This window comes from Scyliorhinus torazame, chromosome 1 (genome assembly GCF_047496885.1).
Source record: "Scyliorhinus torazame isolate Kashiwa2021f chromosome 1, sScyTor2.1, whole genome shotgun sequence".
Classification (NCBI taxonomy): Eukaryota; Metazoa; Chordata; class Chondrichthyes; order Carcharhiniformes; family Scyliorhinidae; genus Scyliorhinus; species Scyliorhinus torazame.
In genome coordinates this window covers 410,550,647-410,565,389 of record NC_092707.1, presented here as the reverse complement: position 1 = coordinate 410,565,389, position 14,743 = coordinate 410,550,647, and the positions used below count along the sequence as shown (strand labels likewise).

The 14,743-nt window shown below is 46.8% G+C and overlaps 1 protein-coding gene across 2 annotated transcripts in view; it reads right to left on the bottom strand.

The window, feature by feature from the left end:
* Positions 1 to 144: 144 nt before the first annotated feature.
* The window catches only part of LOC140428372 (uncharacterized), a 46,902-nt gene continuing 32,303 nt past the window's right edge, over positions 145 to 14,743 (bottom strand). Inside the window, exons 6-8 of one of the 2 annotated variants that reach the window (XM_072514775.1) lie at positions 5,501 to 5,542; positions 5,250 to 5,292; positions 145 to 3,711 (exon numbers count right to left, since the gene is read on the bottom strand). In XM_072514775.1, the coding sequence (XP_072370876.1) occupies positions 3,686 to 3,711; positions 5,250 to 5,292; positions 5,501 to 5,542 (111 nt within the window). In that variant the 3' untranslated portion in view covers positions 145 to 3,685. Of the gene's footprint in view, positions 3,712 to 5,249; positions 5,293 to 5,500; positions 5,543 to 12,785; positions 13,504 to 14,743 lie in introns of those variants that run through there. The other variant, XM_072514767.1, reaches the window with a different exon arrangement.

Here is a 14,743-nt window from a genome sequence, read left to right as displayed (position 1 = left end):
TCCTGAACTAACTGCTCTCACTGTCTTTGTCTGGGCTCCTGGTTACTAAGCAACAGCCTAGTTTTTGTTCACTGTTTTGTAAAACCATCATTACAATGCAGGCATCGAAACCAACCGACAGATTTTCAGGCAACTTTTAAGAAATGAGATTAAAATTGAAGTTTTATTTCATTTTTAGCACACAAATACAGAAACACAAAATTCAGCTTATTTGAAACTATAACTTACTTTGTATCCCCACAAATACAAATAACTTGGAACCCTCTCTATTTCCGAATTGAAGCAAGTGGCAGAGAAACAGTTTTGGGGAAGTGAAGTAAACAAATAAGGATGAGGCAGGATATGTTGATGGTTTGATGGGAAAGGATTGCAGGAGGTTCAAATCGAGCATAAATACCGGCATGGACTGTTATTTAAATACTTTCACACCATGTGGGTGTTGCTGACTAGGCCAGCATTTATTGCCCATCCCTAACTTCCCCTTGTGAAGGTGGGGGTGAGCTGCCTTCTCAAACGCTGCAGTCCATGTGAAGTAGGTACACCCACCGTGCTGTTAGGGAGGGAGTTCCAGGATTTTGACCCAGCGACAGTGAAGGAACAGCGATATATTTCCAAGTCAGGATGGTGAGTGACTTGGAGGGGAATTTGCAGATGGTGGTGATCCCAGGTATCTGCTGCTCTTGTCATTCTAGATTGTAGAGGTCACAGGTTTGAAACATGCTGTCAAAGGAGCCTTGGTGAGTTGCTGCTGTGCATCTTGTGGATGGTACAGACGGCTGCGACTGTGTGTCCGTGCTGGGGAAAGACAATGTTGAGGCTGGTGGCTGGGGTGTAAATCAAGCGTGCTGCTTTGTCTTGGAAGGTCTTCGGTTTGCTCAGTGTTGTTGGAGCTGCTCTCATCCAGGAAAGTGTAAAGTATTCCATCACACTCCTGACTTGTACCTTGTGGATGAAAGACAAGGTTTGGGGAGCCAGGAGGTGGGTTTCTCGCTGCTGAATTCAGTCTCTGACCTGCTCTGGTAGCCACAGTATTTATATGGCTGATCCAGTTCAGTTTCTGGTCAATGGTAACCCCCAGGATGTTGATAGTGGGGATCAGTGATGGTGATGCCATTGACTGTAAAGGGGCGATGGTTAGATTCTCTCTTGTTGGAGATGTTGATTGACTGGCACTTGTGTGGTATAAATGTAACTTGCCACTTGTCAGTCCAAGCCTGGATATTGTCCAGGTCTTGCTGCATTTGGACATGGACTGCATGGGCTCATTGTGCTGAATGATCTGTTTCTGGGCCTTATATTCGACACAACATGATGTAATCAGACGTACACTGCACACTTGGATCTTCCCCTCACAATCTGGTACAAACTGACTGAAAAATCTAAAATAAACTGAAAAACTATGGACTGAGAATGAGGAGGCCTAAAAACTGAACTTTACTGTAATAAACAGCACCTAGAATTTCTTAAATTTCCACACAAACCTCCGCTATCCTATTGACCATCTGACCACACTTCTGGTGTCAGTAATTCCACACCCTTCCGATCTCTTCCCACTCAATGAATCATTTGGATGTAGTCATGCCAGGTCACTCAGTTACTCTGAGCCACAACTGGCAGTGCTCAAGGAGTCAGAATTAGGAGCAGGAAAGGATCGCCTGGCAGATTATTTTTGAGCTAAACCAGAATAGAAAGTGGAATGAAGTGTAGAGAGTGTGGGGGACAGGCACGAGCTGGGGTTAATGTGCAGAAATCATTGAAAGTGGCAGGACAGGTGGAGAGAGCAGTTACTGAAGCACAGGAGAAAGCTTTTCACACAGCGAGTGGTTAGGATCCGGAATGTTCTGTCTGAGAGTGTGGTGGAGACAGATTCACACAGCGAGTGGTTAGGATCCGGAATGTTCCATCTGAGAGTGTGGTGGAGGCAGATTCACACAGCGAGTGGTTAGGATCCGGAATGTTCTGTCTGAGAGTGTGGTGGAGACAGATCCACACAGCGAGTAGTTAGTATCTGGAATGTTCTGTCTGATAGTGTGGTGGAGACAGATTCACACAGCGAGTGGTTAGGATCTGGAATGTTCTGACTGAGAGTGTGGTGGAGACAGATACACACAGCGAGTGGTTAGGATCCGGAATGTTCTGTCTGAGAGTGTGGTGGTGGCAGATTCACACAGCGAGTGGTTAGGATCCGGAATGTTCTGACTGAGAGTGTGGTGGAGACAGATTCACACAGCGAGTGGTTAGGATCCGGAATGTTCTGACTGAGAGTGTGGTGGAGACAGATTCATACAGCGAGTGGTTCGGATCCGGAATGTTCAGTCTGAGAGTGTGGTGGAGACAGATTCACACAGCGAGTGGTTAGGATCCGGAATGTACTGTCTGAGAGTGTGGTGGAGGCAGATTCACACAGCGAGTGGTTAGGATCTGGAATGTTCTGTCTGAGAGTGTGGTGGAGACAGATTCACACAGCGAGTGGTTAGGATCCGGAATGTTCTATCTGAGAGTGTGGTGGAGACAGATTCACATAGCGAGTGGTTAGGATCCGGAATGTTCTGTCTGAGAGTGTGGTGGAGGCAGATTCACACAGCGAGTGGTTAGGATCCGGAATGTACTGTCTGAGAGTGTGGTGGAGGCAGATTCACACAGCGAGTGGTTAGGATCCGGAATGTTCTGTCTGAGAGTGTGGTGGAGACAGATTCACACAGCGAGTGGTTAGGATCCGTAATGTTCTGTCTGAGAGTGTGGTGGAGACAGATTCACACAGCGAGTGGTTAGGATCCGGAATGTTCTGTCTGAGAGTGTGGTGGAGACAGATTCACACAGTGAGTGGTTAGGATCCGGAATGTTCTGCCTGAGAGTGTGGTGGTGGCAGATTCACACAGCGAGTGGTTAGGATCCGGAATGTTCTATCTGAGTGTGTGGTGGAGGCAGATTCACACAGCGAGTGGTTAGGATCCGGAATGTTCTGTCTGAGAGTGTGGTGGAGGCAGAGCCACACAGCGAGTGGTTAGGGTCTGGAATGTTCTGTCTAATTTTATGGGCCAGGGCTTAGAAACTCCAAAGTATATTATGAAGTCCACCTGACCTACAATCGTTCTGTTGAATTTGGCAAGGTTGAGCACAAGACCCTTCGGGTGTGATTCATCAGTCTTCCCAGACACTTTAATCAAAACAAGCTTTGTTCCAAGAACTTAGTTAACATTTATATATAAACACACAGCAAGAATTTTTATCAATTACAAACATAAAGACACCACACAGTGACAGTAATCTATGTATAACCCTGAATGAATTCCCCCTTAACTGTTCCAATTCAAAAACACAATCCAATAACCCAAAAAACCCTTTTCAAGAGCGTGGCCCAGCACTCTGCATTCTCACTTGAATAAGACTGGGTTTTCCTGAGATTCTGACCCCATCTCTCCTGCAGTTTTCAACTCCTTGCGGAAAGCTGGCTATATCTTTTAAATTACCAAAGGGACAGGGATAAAGGGAGATAGATTGGGGAGAAGCTGATAGTGCAGCCTGGGGAAATGGAAAAAGGTGGTGGGTAGAATTGGGGATGTGGGAAGAATGTGAGTGTAAGGAGTTGATCTCTGATATAAGGACACTGTTTTGATCATGTTCCTAATCGTCCTTATGCTCCTGGCCTCGGAATGGTGTCATATCGAAGGATATTTTCTGTAGTTCAGGAGCCGGGAGCTTGTCTGTTGCCTGTTCAAACAAAATTAAAAATAGATTAGTTTCCAAAACTCAAGCTGCAGCCAACGTGAGAATAAAGGATAATTTCAGCTCCTCTGAGGAGTTTGTCCAGATTGTAACTCTGTTCTTAATGACGGGAAACTCCCAGACTCCATCTCCAGCCTGCACAGAGTGAGCTGATCCCAGATGGAATGACAGTCGGGGCTACAGTTGGTCTGAACACCGAGTGGATATGAAAGGAAAATAGTTCAGTATTCCCACTCCATACACTGGGAATCATGGCTGGAAATGTGTGTGTACACGTTATTGAATATCTGTGTGTAAGTATATGTGAACGTGTACACGTGTCTGTATGTCTATGTGTCGATGTACACTTGGGAATGTGTGTCTGTTTGTAGACATTTAGGTCTATCTTTGTACCTGTGAATATGTGTGTATCGATTGGTGAGATATGACGGATAAATGTGAGGTAATGCATTTTGGAAGGTCTGATCCAGGTGGGAATAACACAGTAAATGGCAGAGCCCTTCAGAGCATTGCCAGGCAGAGGGATCTGGGCGTACAGGTCCACAGGTCACTGAAAGTGGCAACACAGGGGGATAGGGTAGTCAAGAAGGCACACGGCATGCTTGCCTTTATCCATCGGGGCATTGAGTATAAGAAATGGCAAGTCATGCTGCAGCTGTACAGAACCTCAGTTAGGCCGCATTTGGAATATTGTGTACAATTCTGGTCACCACACTACCAGAAGGATGTGGATGCTTTGGAGAGAGGACAGAAGAGGTTTACCAGGTTGTTGCCTGGTCTGGAGGGTATTGAACTTGATGATCAGCAATGATCAGAATGAATGGGGGAGCAGGCTCGAAGGGCCGAATGGCCTCCTCCTGCTTCTATTTTCTCTGTTTCTATGTATTCGTTATGAGGGGAGGTTGGATAAACTCGGATTGTTTTCATTGGAATGACGGAGGCGGAGGGGCGACCTGACAGAGATTTATAAAATTATGAGGAGCATGGAGAGAGTGAAACGTCAGACGCTTTTGCCCAGGGTGGGAAAGTCACTGACCCAGGGTCACAGGTGCGAGGGGCAAAGTTCAGAGGAGATGTGCGAGGCAGGTTTTTGACACAGAAGGTGGTGAGTGTCTGGAACGCGCTGCGGGAGGAGGTGGTGGAAGCAGATACGATAGCGATGTTTAAGAGGCATCTTGACAAATACATGAATAGGATGGGAATAGAGGGATATGGACCCCGGAATTGCAGAAGGTTTTAGTTCAGACAGGCATCACGATCGGTGCAGGCTCGGAGGGTCGAAGGGCCTGTCCCTGTGCTGTACTGTCCTTTGTTCTTTGAACACACAACATTACATATATTACCACACGGGGCTAATAATGGTCCATTCCACGCTGGACTCACTGCTCTCTGTCCATTCTCTGCAGTGTTGCTGATATGGGTCCATTTTGAGTCAGGCTTTCCCACAGTTTCACCATTTATACAGAACGTGACAGAATCCACCTGCTTTTCCTGAACCTCTGTTCAGTGCGATAGAAACATACCTTTAATCTCACTGTATACAGATGAAGTTGGTTGCTGTAATGCCTGAGGGAAAATAGAGACATGTTAGAAATTGTGATTGTGTAACACGTGCACAATGAGAGGCTTATTTGAAAATGTTCTACATTCTAATCATAGCGGCTTCTGGGAAAAAGGGATTTATTTTACTCTATGTCGAAAGAGGAAACTTTGATCCTGTGGTGAATGTTGATCACCAGACATATCCCAGTTTGTTGTAGTGAGAGATATTTACCATGTACGTTGGGTCAGAATCTGCTGGGGAATCTTTCAAATTCTGTAACAAAATGTAAACAGTGAAGATTGGGTTTAGTAGCTGTTGTGAAAATGAGAATTTACTAAAACCTGATTCTAAAGTGTCAGGAATTATAGTCTGGGAAGGTTTATATTTCCATGACGGTGCCCGATTTCTGAAACAGTTTAATTCAGCAGGAGGTAAAGTACATTCCACTCAGAATCTTTCACACAATCTTCCCAGTGCAGAAAGAGGCCCCTCGGCCCATCAGGTCTGCACTGGCCCTCTGGAAGAACATTAGACCGAGACCCACACCCCTGCCTTATCCCCGGAACCTTGCACAGTCTCACTTTCCAGAGAACAATCCAATTCCCTTTTGAATACCTCGATTTCACCTCCCTCCACCACCCTCACAGGAAGTTCATTCAACCTCTGGCTCACTTCTCCTTTTGCTCATTATTGTGAATGTGTGCCCTCTAGTTCTTGATGTACGTTTGAGTGGGAATAGTTTCTCCTGTACCTCCATATTTACAGACAATACAAAGTTGGGTGGGAGGCTGAGCTGTGAGGAGGATGCAGAGATGTTTCAGCAGGATTTGGACAGGCTGAGTGCGTGGGCACATGCATGGCAGATGCAGTATAACGTGGATAAATGTGAGGTTATCCACTTCAGCAGCAAAAATAGGAAGGGAATTATTATTTGAGTGGGTGTAAATTGAGAGAGGTGAATACTCAGTGAGACCTTGGTGTCCTCGTGCGTCAGTCGCTGAAAGTAAGCGCGCAGGAACAACAGGCAGGAAAGACGGCAAATGGTAGGTTGGCCTTCATAGCGAGAGGATTTGAATATAGGAATAGAGATGTTTCACTACAATTGTATGGGGAATTGGTGAGGCCACACCTGGAGTATTGTGTGCAGTTTTGATGTCCTTATCTGAGGAATGATGTTCTTGTGGGTGTAGAAATCAGGGAGAAGGACTGTAATAAAATTTAAGAGATTAATACAGACAGAGAGGAGGTTCGGAGTGGTCTGGCAGGCTTAAAGGTAGATAAATCTCCAGGGAGAAGGACTTTGATAAATATAGAAGGACTTACAAGAGAGGGTTCTTGGTAAACGGCAGAACCCTGGGAAGCACCGAGTTTCCGAGGAATTTTGGTGTGCATGTACACCCATCCCTTAATGTAGCAGAGCAGGTGGATACAGTGGTTAAGAAGGCCTCTGGTATACTTGCCTTTATTAACTGAGGCATAGAGTTTAGAGCAGGAAGGTTCAGTTGGAACTGTGTAAAACATTTGTTTGGCCACAGCTTTACGAGGGATGTGATAGCTCTGGAAAGGGTGCAGAGGAGGTTTACCAGGATGTTGCCTGGGCTGGAGAGTTTTAGTTATGAAGAGAGATGGGATTGACTGGGATTGTTTTCCTTTGAGTAGAGGAGACTGAGGGGCACATGATTGAGATTTGTAAAATTATGAGGGGCATGGATAAAGTAGACAGGAAGAAACTTTTCCCCTTGGTGGAGGGATCAATGACCAGGGGGCATAGGTTCAATTTAAAAAAAAAATATTTATTAGTGTCACAAGTGGGCTTCCATTAACACTGCAATGAAGTTACTGTGAAAAGCCCCAGTCGCCACATTCCGGCACCTGTTCAGGTACAGAGACCGAGAATTCAGAATGTCCAATTTACCGAAGAAGGATGTCTTTCGGGACTTGTGGGAGGAAACGGGAGCACCCGGAGGAAACCCACGCAGACACGGGGAGAATATGTGGACTCCACACAGTGACCCAAGCCGGGAATCGAATCCGGGACCCTGGCGCTGTGAAGCAACAGTGCGAACCACTGTGCTACCGTGCTGCCCAGGTTAGGGGCAGGAGGTTCAGAGGGGATGTGAGGAAAACCCTTTTCACCCAGAGGGGAATGGGAGTCTGGAACTCACTGCCTGAAAGGGAGGTGGAGGCAGAGACCCTCAGAATATTTAAGAAGTATTTAGATGTGCCTTCCCGATCCCAGGGCAGACAAGGCTCTGGGCCAAATGCTGGGGAATGGGATTGGAATAGTCCAGTGGTTGTTTTTGACTAGCAGAGATGCGATGGACCGAAGGGCATTTTCTCTGCTGTATGAGCCTATGACTCTAACAGCACTGTGGGTGTACCTACACCTCATTAACTGCAGCGGTTCAAGAATGCAGTTCACCACCACCTTACCAAAGGCAATTAGGGATGGGCAATAATTCCTGATGGAGCCAGCGACACACACATCCCAAGAAAGATTTGAATAAATCTGGGGCTGGATTCTCCGCTTCCCCAGCCGTGTGTTTCCCGGCGGAGCGCCGTTCGCTGGCAGCCGGATTCTCTACTCTCGCCAATTGTTAATGGGAATTTCCATCGAAGCCCCCCCACACCACCGGGAAACCGTGGCGATGGCACACAGCCAGCGGGAACTGAGAATGCCGTCAGCCGGAGAATTCCCACCCTCATTTCCCTTTCACACATTCCAAATTCCCGCTGGGATACAATGGGAGGGAGAGAGCCTTCCCTACACTGAGGAGGCATTGTGGGTGGCAGTAGAGTTCCCTGAGAGACAGAAATGGTTGTAGCAACATTCACAAAGCAAATAATGTCTTATTCGACAAATTACAGACTTCATTCCATGAACAATGTTCTGAGCACAGTGTCACATTTGGGCAATTTCAGTCTCTCCAGTAATATCAGGGTGTGAGTGTCCAGTAATATCAGGGTCTGAGTGTCCAGTAATATCAGGGTGTGAGTGTCCAGTAATATCAGCGTGTGAGTGTCCAGTAATATCAGGGTGTGAGTGTCCAGTGATATCAGGGTCTGAGTGTCCAGTAATATCAGGGTGTGAGTGTCCAGTAATATCAGGGTGTGAGTGTCCAGTAATATCAGGGTGTGAGTGTCCAGTAATATCAGGGTGTGAGTGTCCAGTAATATCAGGGTGTGAGTGTCCAGTAATATCAGGGTGTGAGTGTCCAGTAATATCAGGGACTGAGTGTCCAGTAATATCAGGGTGTGAGTGTCCAGTAATATCAGGGTGTGAGTGTCCAGTAATATCAGGGTCTGAGTGTCCAGTAATATCAGGGTGTGAGTGTCCAGTAATATCAGGGTCTGAGTGTCCAGTAATACCAGGGTCTGGGAGGGTCTGAGTGTCCAGTAAAACCAGGGTCTGGGAGGGTCTGAGTGTCCAGTAATATCAGGGTGTGAGTGTCCAGTAATATCAGGGTGTGAGTGTCCAGTAATATCAGGCTGTGAGTGTCCAGTAATACCAGGGTCTGACTGCCCAGTAATATCAGGGTCTGAGTGTCCAGTAATATCAGGGTGTGAGTGTCCAGTAATATCAGGGTGTGAGTGTCCAGTAATATCAGGGTCTGAGTGTCCAGTAATATCAGGGTCTGAGTGTCCAGTAATGTCAGGGTCTGGGAGGGCCTGAGTGTCCAGTAATATCAGGGTCTGAGTGTCCAGTAATATCAGGGTCTGAGTGTCCAGTAACATCAGGGTCTGAGTGTCCAGTAATATCAGGGTCTGAGTGTCCAGTAATATCAGGGTCTTGGAGGGTCTGAGTGTCCAGTAATATCAGGGTGTGAGTGTCCAGTAATATCAGGGTGTGAGTGTCCAGTAATATCAGGGTCTGAGTGTCCAGTAATATCAGGGTCTGAGTGTCCAGTAATATCAGTGTCTGGGAGGGCCTGAGTGTCCAGTAATATCAGGGTCTGAGTGTCCAGTAATATCAGGGTCTGAGTGTCCAGTAATATCAGGGTCTGAGTGTCCAGTAATATCAGGGTGTGAGTGTCCAGTAATATCAGCGTGTGAGTGTCCAGTAATATCAGGGTGTGAGTGTCCAGTGATATCAGGGTCTGAGTGTCCAGTAATATCAGGGTGTAAGTGTCCAGTAATATCAGGGTGTGAGTGTCCAGTAATATCAGGGTGTGAGTGTCCAGTAATATCAGGGTGTGAGTGTCCAGTAATATCAGGGTGTGAGTGTCCAGTAATATCAGGGTGTGAGTGTCCAGTAATATCAGGGTCTGAGTGTCCAGTAATATCAGGGTGTGAGTGTCCAGTAATATCAGGGTGTGAGTGTCCAGTAATATCAGGGTGTGAGTGTCCAGTAATATCAGGGTGTGAGTGTCCAGTAATATCAGGGTCTGAGTGTCCAGTAATACCAGGGTCTGGGAGGGTCTGAGTGTCCAGTAAAACCAGGGTCTGGGAGGGTCTGAGTGTCCAGTAATGTCAGGGTGTGAGTGTCCAGTAATATCAGGGTGTGAGTGTCCAATAATATCAGGCTGTGAGTGTCCAGTAATACCAGGGTCTGAGTGCCCAGTAATATCAGGGTCTGAGTGTCCAGTAATATCAGGGTGTGAGTGTCCAGTAATATCAGGGTGTGAGTGTCCAGTAATATCAGGGTCTGAGTGTCCAGTAATATCAGGGTCTGAGTGTCCAGTAATGTCAGGGTCTGGGAGGGCCTGAGTGTCCAGTAATATCAGGGTCTGAGTGTCCAGTAATATCAGGGTCTGAGTGTCCAGTAACATCAGGGTCTGAGTGTCCAGTAATATCAGGGTCTGAGTGTCCAGTAATATCAGGGTCTTGGAGGGTCTGAGTGTCCAGTAATATCAGGGTGTGAGTGTCCAGTAATATCAGGGTGTGAGTGTCCAGTAATATCAGGGTGTGAGTGTCCAGTAATATCAGGGTGTGAGTGTCCAGTAATATCAGGGTCTGAGTGTCCAGTAATATCAGGGTCTGAGTGTCCAGTAATATCAGTGTCTGGGAGGGCCTGAGTGTCCAGTAATATCAGGGTCTGAGTGTCCAGTAATATCAGGGTCTGAGTGTCCAGTAATATCAGGGTCTGAGTGTCCAGTAATATCAGGGTCTGAGTGTCCAGTAATATCAGTGTCTGAGTGTCCAGTAATATCAGGGTGTGAGTGTCCAGTAATATCAGGGTCTTGGAGGCTCTGAATGTCCAGTAATATCAGGGTCTGAGTGTCCAGTAATATCAGCATCTGGGAGGGTCTGAGTGTCCAGTAATATCAGGGTCTGAGTGTCCAGTAATATCAGTGGCTGGGAGGGTCTGAGTGTCCAGTTATATCAGGGTCTGAGTGTCCAGTAATATCAGGGTCTGAGTGTCCAGTAATATCAGGGTCTGAGTGTCCAGTAATATCAGGGTCTGGGAGGGTCTGAGTGTCCAGTAATATCAGGGTCTGAGTGTCCAGTAATATCAGGGTCTGAGTGTCCAGTAATATCAGGGTCTGTGTGTCCAGTAATATCAGGGTCTGACTGTCCAGCAATATCAGGGTCTGAGTGTCCAGTAATATCAGGGTCGAGTGTCCAGTAATATCAGGGTCTGAGTGTCCAGTAATATCAGGGTCTGAGTGTCCAATAATATCAGGGTCTGGGAGGGTCTGAGTGTCCAGTAATATCAGGGTCTGAGTGTCCAGTAATATCAGGATCTGAGTGTCCAGTAATATCAGGGTCTGAGTGTCCAGAAATATCAGTATCTGAGTGTCCAGTAATATCAGGGTCTGAGTGACCAGTAATATCAGGGTCTGAGAGTCCAGAAATATCAGTGCCTGAGTGTCCAGTAATATCAGGGTCTGGGAGGGTCTGAGTGTCCAGTAATATCAGGGTCTGAGTGTCCAGTAATATCAGGGTCTGAGTGTCCAGTAATATCAGGGTCTGAGTGTCCAGTAATATCAGGGTCTGGGAGGGTCTGAGTGTCCAGTATTATCAGGGTCTGAGTGTCCAGTAATATCAGGGTCTGAGTGTCCAGTAATATCAGGGTCTGGGAGGGTCTGAGTGTCCAGTAATATCAGGGTCTGAGTGTCCAGTAATATCAGGGTCTGGGAGGGTCTGAGTGTCCAGTATTATCAGGGTCTGAGTGTCCAGTAATATCAGGGTCTGAGTGTCCAGTAATATCAGGGTCTGAGTGTCCAGTAATATCAGGGTGTGAGTGTCCAGTAATATCAGGGTGTGAGTGTCCAGTAATATCAGGGTGTGAGTGTCCAGTAATATCAGGGTGTGAGTGTCCAGTAATATCAGGGTCTGAGTGTCCTGTAATACCAGGGTCTGGGAGGGTCTGAGTGTCCAGTAAAACCAGGGTCTGGGAGGGTGTGAGTGTCCAGTAATATCAGGGTGTGAGTGTCCAGTAATATCAGGGTGTGAGTGTCCAGTAATATCAGGGTGTGAGTGTCCAGTAATACCAGGGTCTGAGTGCCCAGTAATATCAGGGTCTGAGTGTCCAGTAATATCAGGGTGTGAGTGTCCATTAATATCAGGGTGTGAGTGTCCAGTAATATCAGGGTCTGAGCGTCCAGTAATATCAGGGTCTGAGTGTCCAGTAATATCAGGGTCTGGGAGGGCCTGAGTGTCCAGTAATATCAGGGTCTGAGTGTCCAGTAATATCAGGGTCTGAGTGTCCAGTAATATCAGGGTCTGAGTGTCCAGTAATATCAGGGTCTTGGAGGGTCTGAGTGTCCAGTAATATCAGGGTGTGAGTGTCCAGTAATATCAGGGTGTGAGTGTCCAGTAATATCAGGGTCTGAGTGTCCAGTAATATCAGGGTCTGAGTGTCCAGTAATATCAGTGTCTGTGAGGGCCTGAGTGTCCAGTAATATCAGGGTCTGAGTGTCCAGTAATATCAGGGTCTGAGTGTCCAGTAATATCAGTGTCTGAGTGTCCAGTAATATCAGGGTGTGAATGTCCAGTAATATCAGGGTCTTGGAGGCTCTGAGTGTCCAGTAATATCAGGGTCTGAGTGTCCAGTAATATCAGCATCTGGGAGGGTCTGAGTGTCCAGTAATATCAGGGTCTGAGTGTCCAGTAATATCAGGGTCTGGGAGGGTCTGAGTGTCCAGTTATATCAGGGTCTGAGTGTCCAGTAATATCAGGGTCTGAGTGTCCAGTAATATCAGGGTCTGAGTGTCCAGTAATATCAGGGTCTGGGAGGGTCTGAGTGTCCAGTAATATAAAGGGTCTGAGTGTCCAGTAATATCAGGGTCTGAGTGTCCAGTAATATTAGGGTCTGTGTGTCCAGTAATATCAGGGTCTGACTGTCCAGCAATATCAGGGTCTGAGTGTCCAGTAATATCAGGGTCGAGTGTCCAGTAATATCAGGGTCTGAGTGTCCAGTAATATCAGGGTCTGAGTGTCCAGTAATATCAGGGTCTGGGAGGGTCTGAGTGTCCAGTAATATCAGGGTCTGAGTGTCCAGTAATATCAGGATCTGAGTGTCCAGTAATATCAGGGTCTGAGTGTCCAGAAATATCAGTGTCTGAGTGTCCAGTAATATCAGGGTCTGAGTGACCAGTAATATCAGGGTCTGAGAGTCCAGAAATATCAGTGTCTGAGTGTCCAGTAATATCAGGGTCTGGGAGGGTCTGAGTGTCCAGTAATATCAGGGTCTGAGTGTCCAGTAATATCAGAGTCTGAGTGTCCAGTAATATCAGGGTCTGAGTGTCCAGTAATATCAGGGTCTGGGAGGGTCTGAGTGTCCAGTATTATCAGGGTCTGAGTGTCCAGTACTATCAGGGTCTGAGTGTCCAGTAATATCAGGGTCTGGGAGGGTCTGAGTGTCCAGTAATATCAGGGTCTGAGTGTCCAGTAATATCAGGGTCTGAGTGTCCAGTAATATCAGGGTCTGGGAGGGTCTGAGTGTCCAGTATTATCAGGGTCTGAGTGTCCAGTAATATCAGGGTCTGAGTGTCCAGTAATATCAGGGTCTGAGTGTCCAGTAATATCAGGGTCTGGGATTTACAATCTCGCTCTGATATTGTTGAGAGATTGAAGCCGTTGAAATGTGCAGGAAAGGCAGAGGTGATTGTGATTGGGTGAGGTTTTGGTGACTGCTGCTTGTCCCACTGGTTAATTGTTGCTGGTTTTGAGGTTTAAGAACGATGAACAACAGCATACTCCGCTGTGCTTTCAGTCAGTGATACTGCCGGCTGCCTGGTGCCTGGGCAATGGAATCGAAGCTCAGCATATTTGCATTCCCCTTCACCTGACTGTAATCCAGTAGAAATATTGATCAGTATTTATTTCCACACAGAATGAAAGAATGTCTGTCAACAGATCAAATGGTGTTATTATTAATAACTGAATGGTTTCTTCTTCTTTGCCTTTCTCACTGGAAGATGCTGACAGGCCGCTGGGATGTGCTTTTTATTGACTCTGGTCGCTCTGCTACAGCTGTGAATTTGTCCACAGCAAGATCCCAGAAATAACAATGTGACAATGACCAATCAGTTCTCATTTTTTTAGGGGGATAAATATAACCCGGGACATTAAAGGATGATTCCTTTGCCCATCTTCCAAATAGTCCCAGGGAATATTTTACATTTCATTTCCTCATACCTCAGGGACTGCAGCGGTTCAAGAAGGCAGCTCACCCCCACCTCGTCAATGATAGAATCCCGCTGCCAGCGAACAGCGCGCGGCCGAGGAACACGTGTCTGGGGGGCCCGAGAATCCAGTCCCCAGTGTTGGAATGTCAGTTATTGTTTTTAATGGCATGGTCTGTCTTAATGGCTGCCAAAGAACCCCCCTGGAATTGACAATTAACCGACATGTCTCATTCATTCAGCTTTTCATTATTGTTGGAGATTTGGAAAAAATTATTTTCAGAAATTTCTTTTTCACTTTTTCTCTCAGTCTCTTTGTCCCTCCTCTCTCTCTTTCTTTTCTCCTTCACTTTATTTGGAATCCTGCACCTGACTTGTTGTGGAATTAAATATTCTTCACAGGCTCTTCTAGATTCCGAGCCTCCAATGTGGTCAGTCTCAACGGGAAAAACGGTGTGAATCCTCATGGAATCTTGTGCCTCTCAGAAATAAAAGTGATTGGTGTAGTTACCGGCGTCACTCTGGTGAGGTGGAGACTCTGAGACTGCCTCACGCCCGGCCAGCCTTGGTGTAAATGATGCTGGCGGGACGTCACGCTGAGTCAAGATTCCGTGAGGGAGGGGGTAAGGTCTGGAGAGAGTGCTGGGTAATGGTGTGCTGATGTATTACAGTGAGGTTCCTGATCTCGCACCGTGTGATTCTCACTCCTCCCCCGGCGGGGTGGGGGCGGGGGGGGGGGGGGGGGGGAGATTCCAAACAACAATCACGCCGGAGAGAATCACATTTTTCACTTCACTCCAGAGTTTGGGTCCACGGTGACTTTCTCACGGACGGAGAGGCTCAAAAAATCACCCCTCAAAAAATCACCCCTCAAAAAATCACCCCTCAAAAAATCACAACTCAA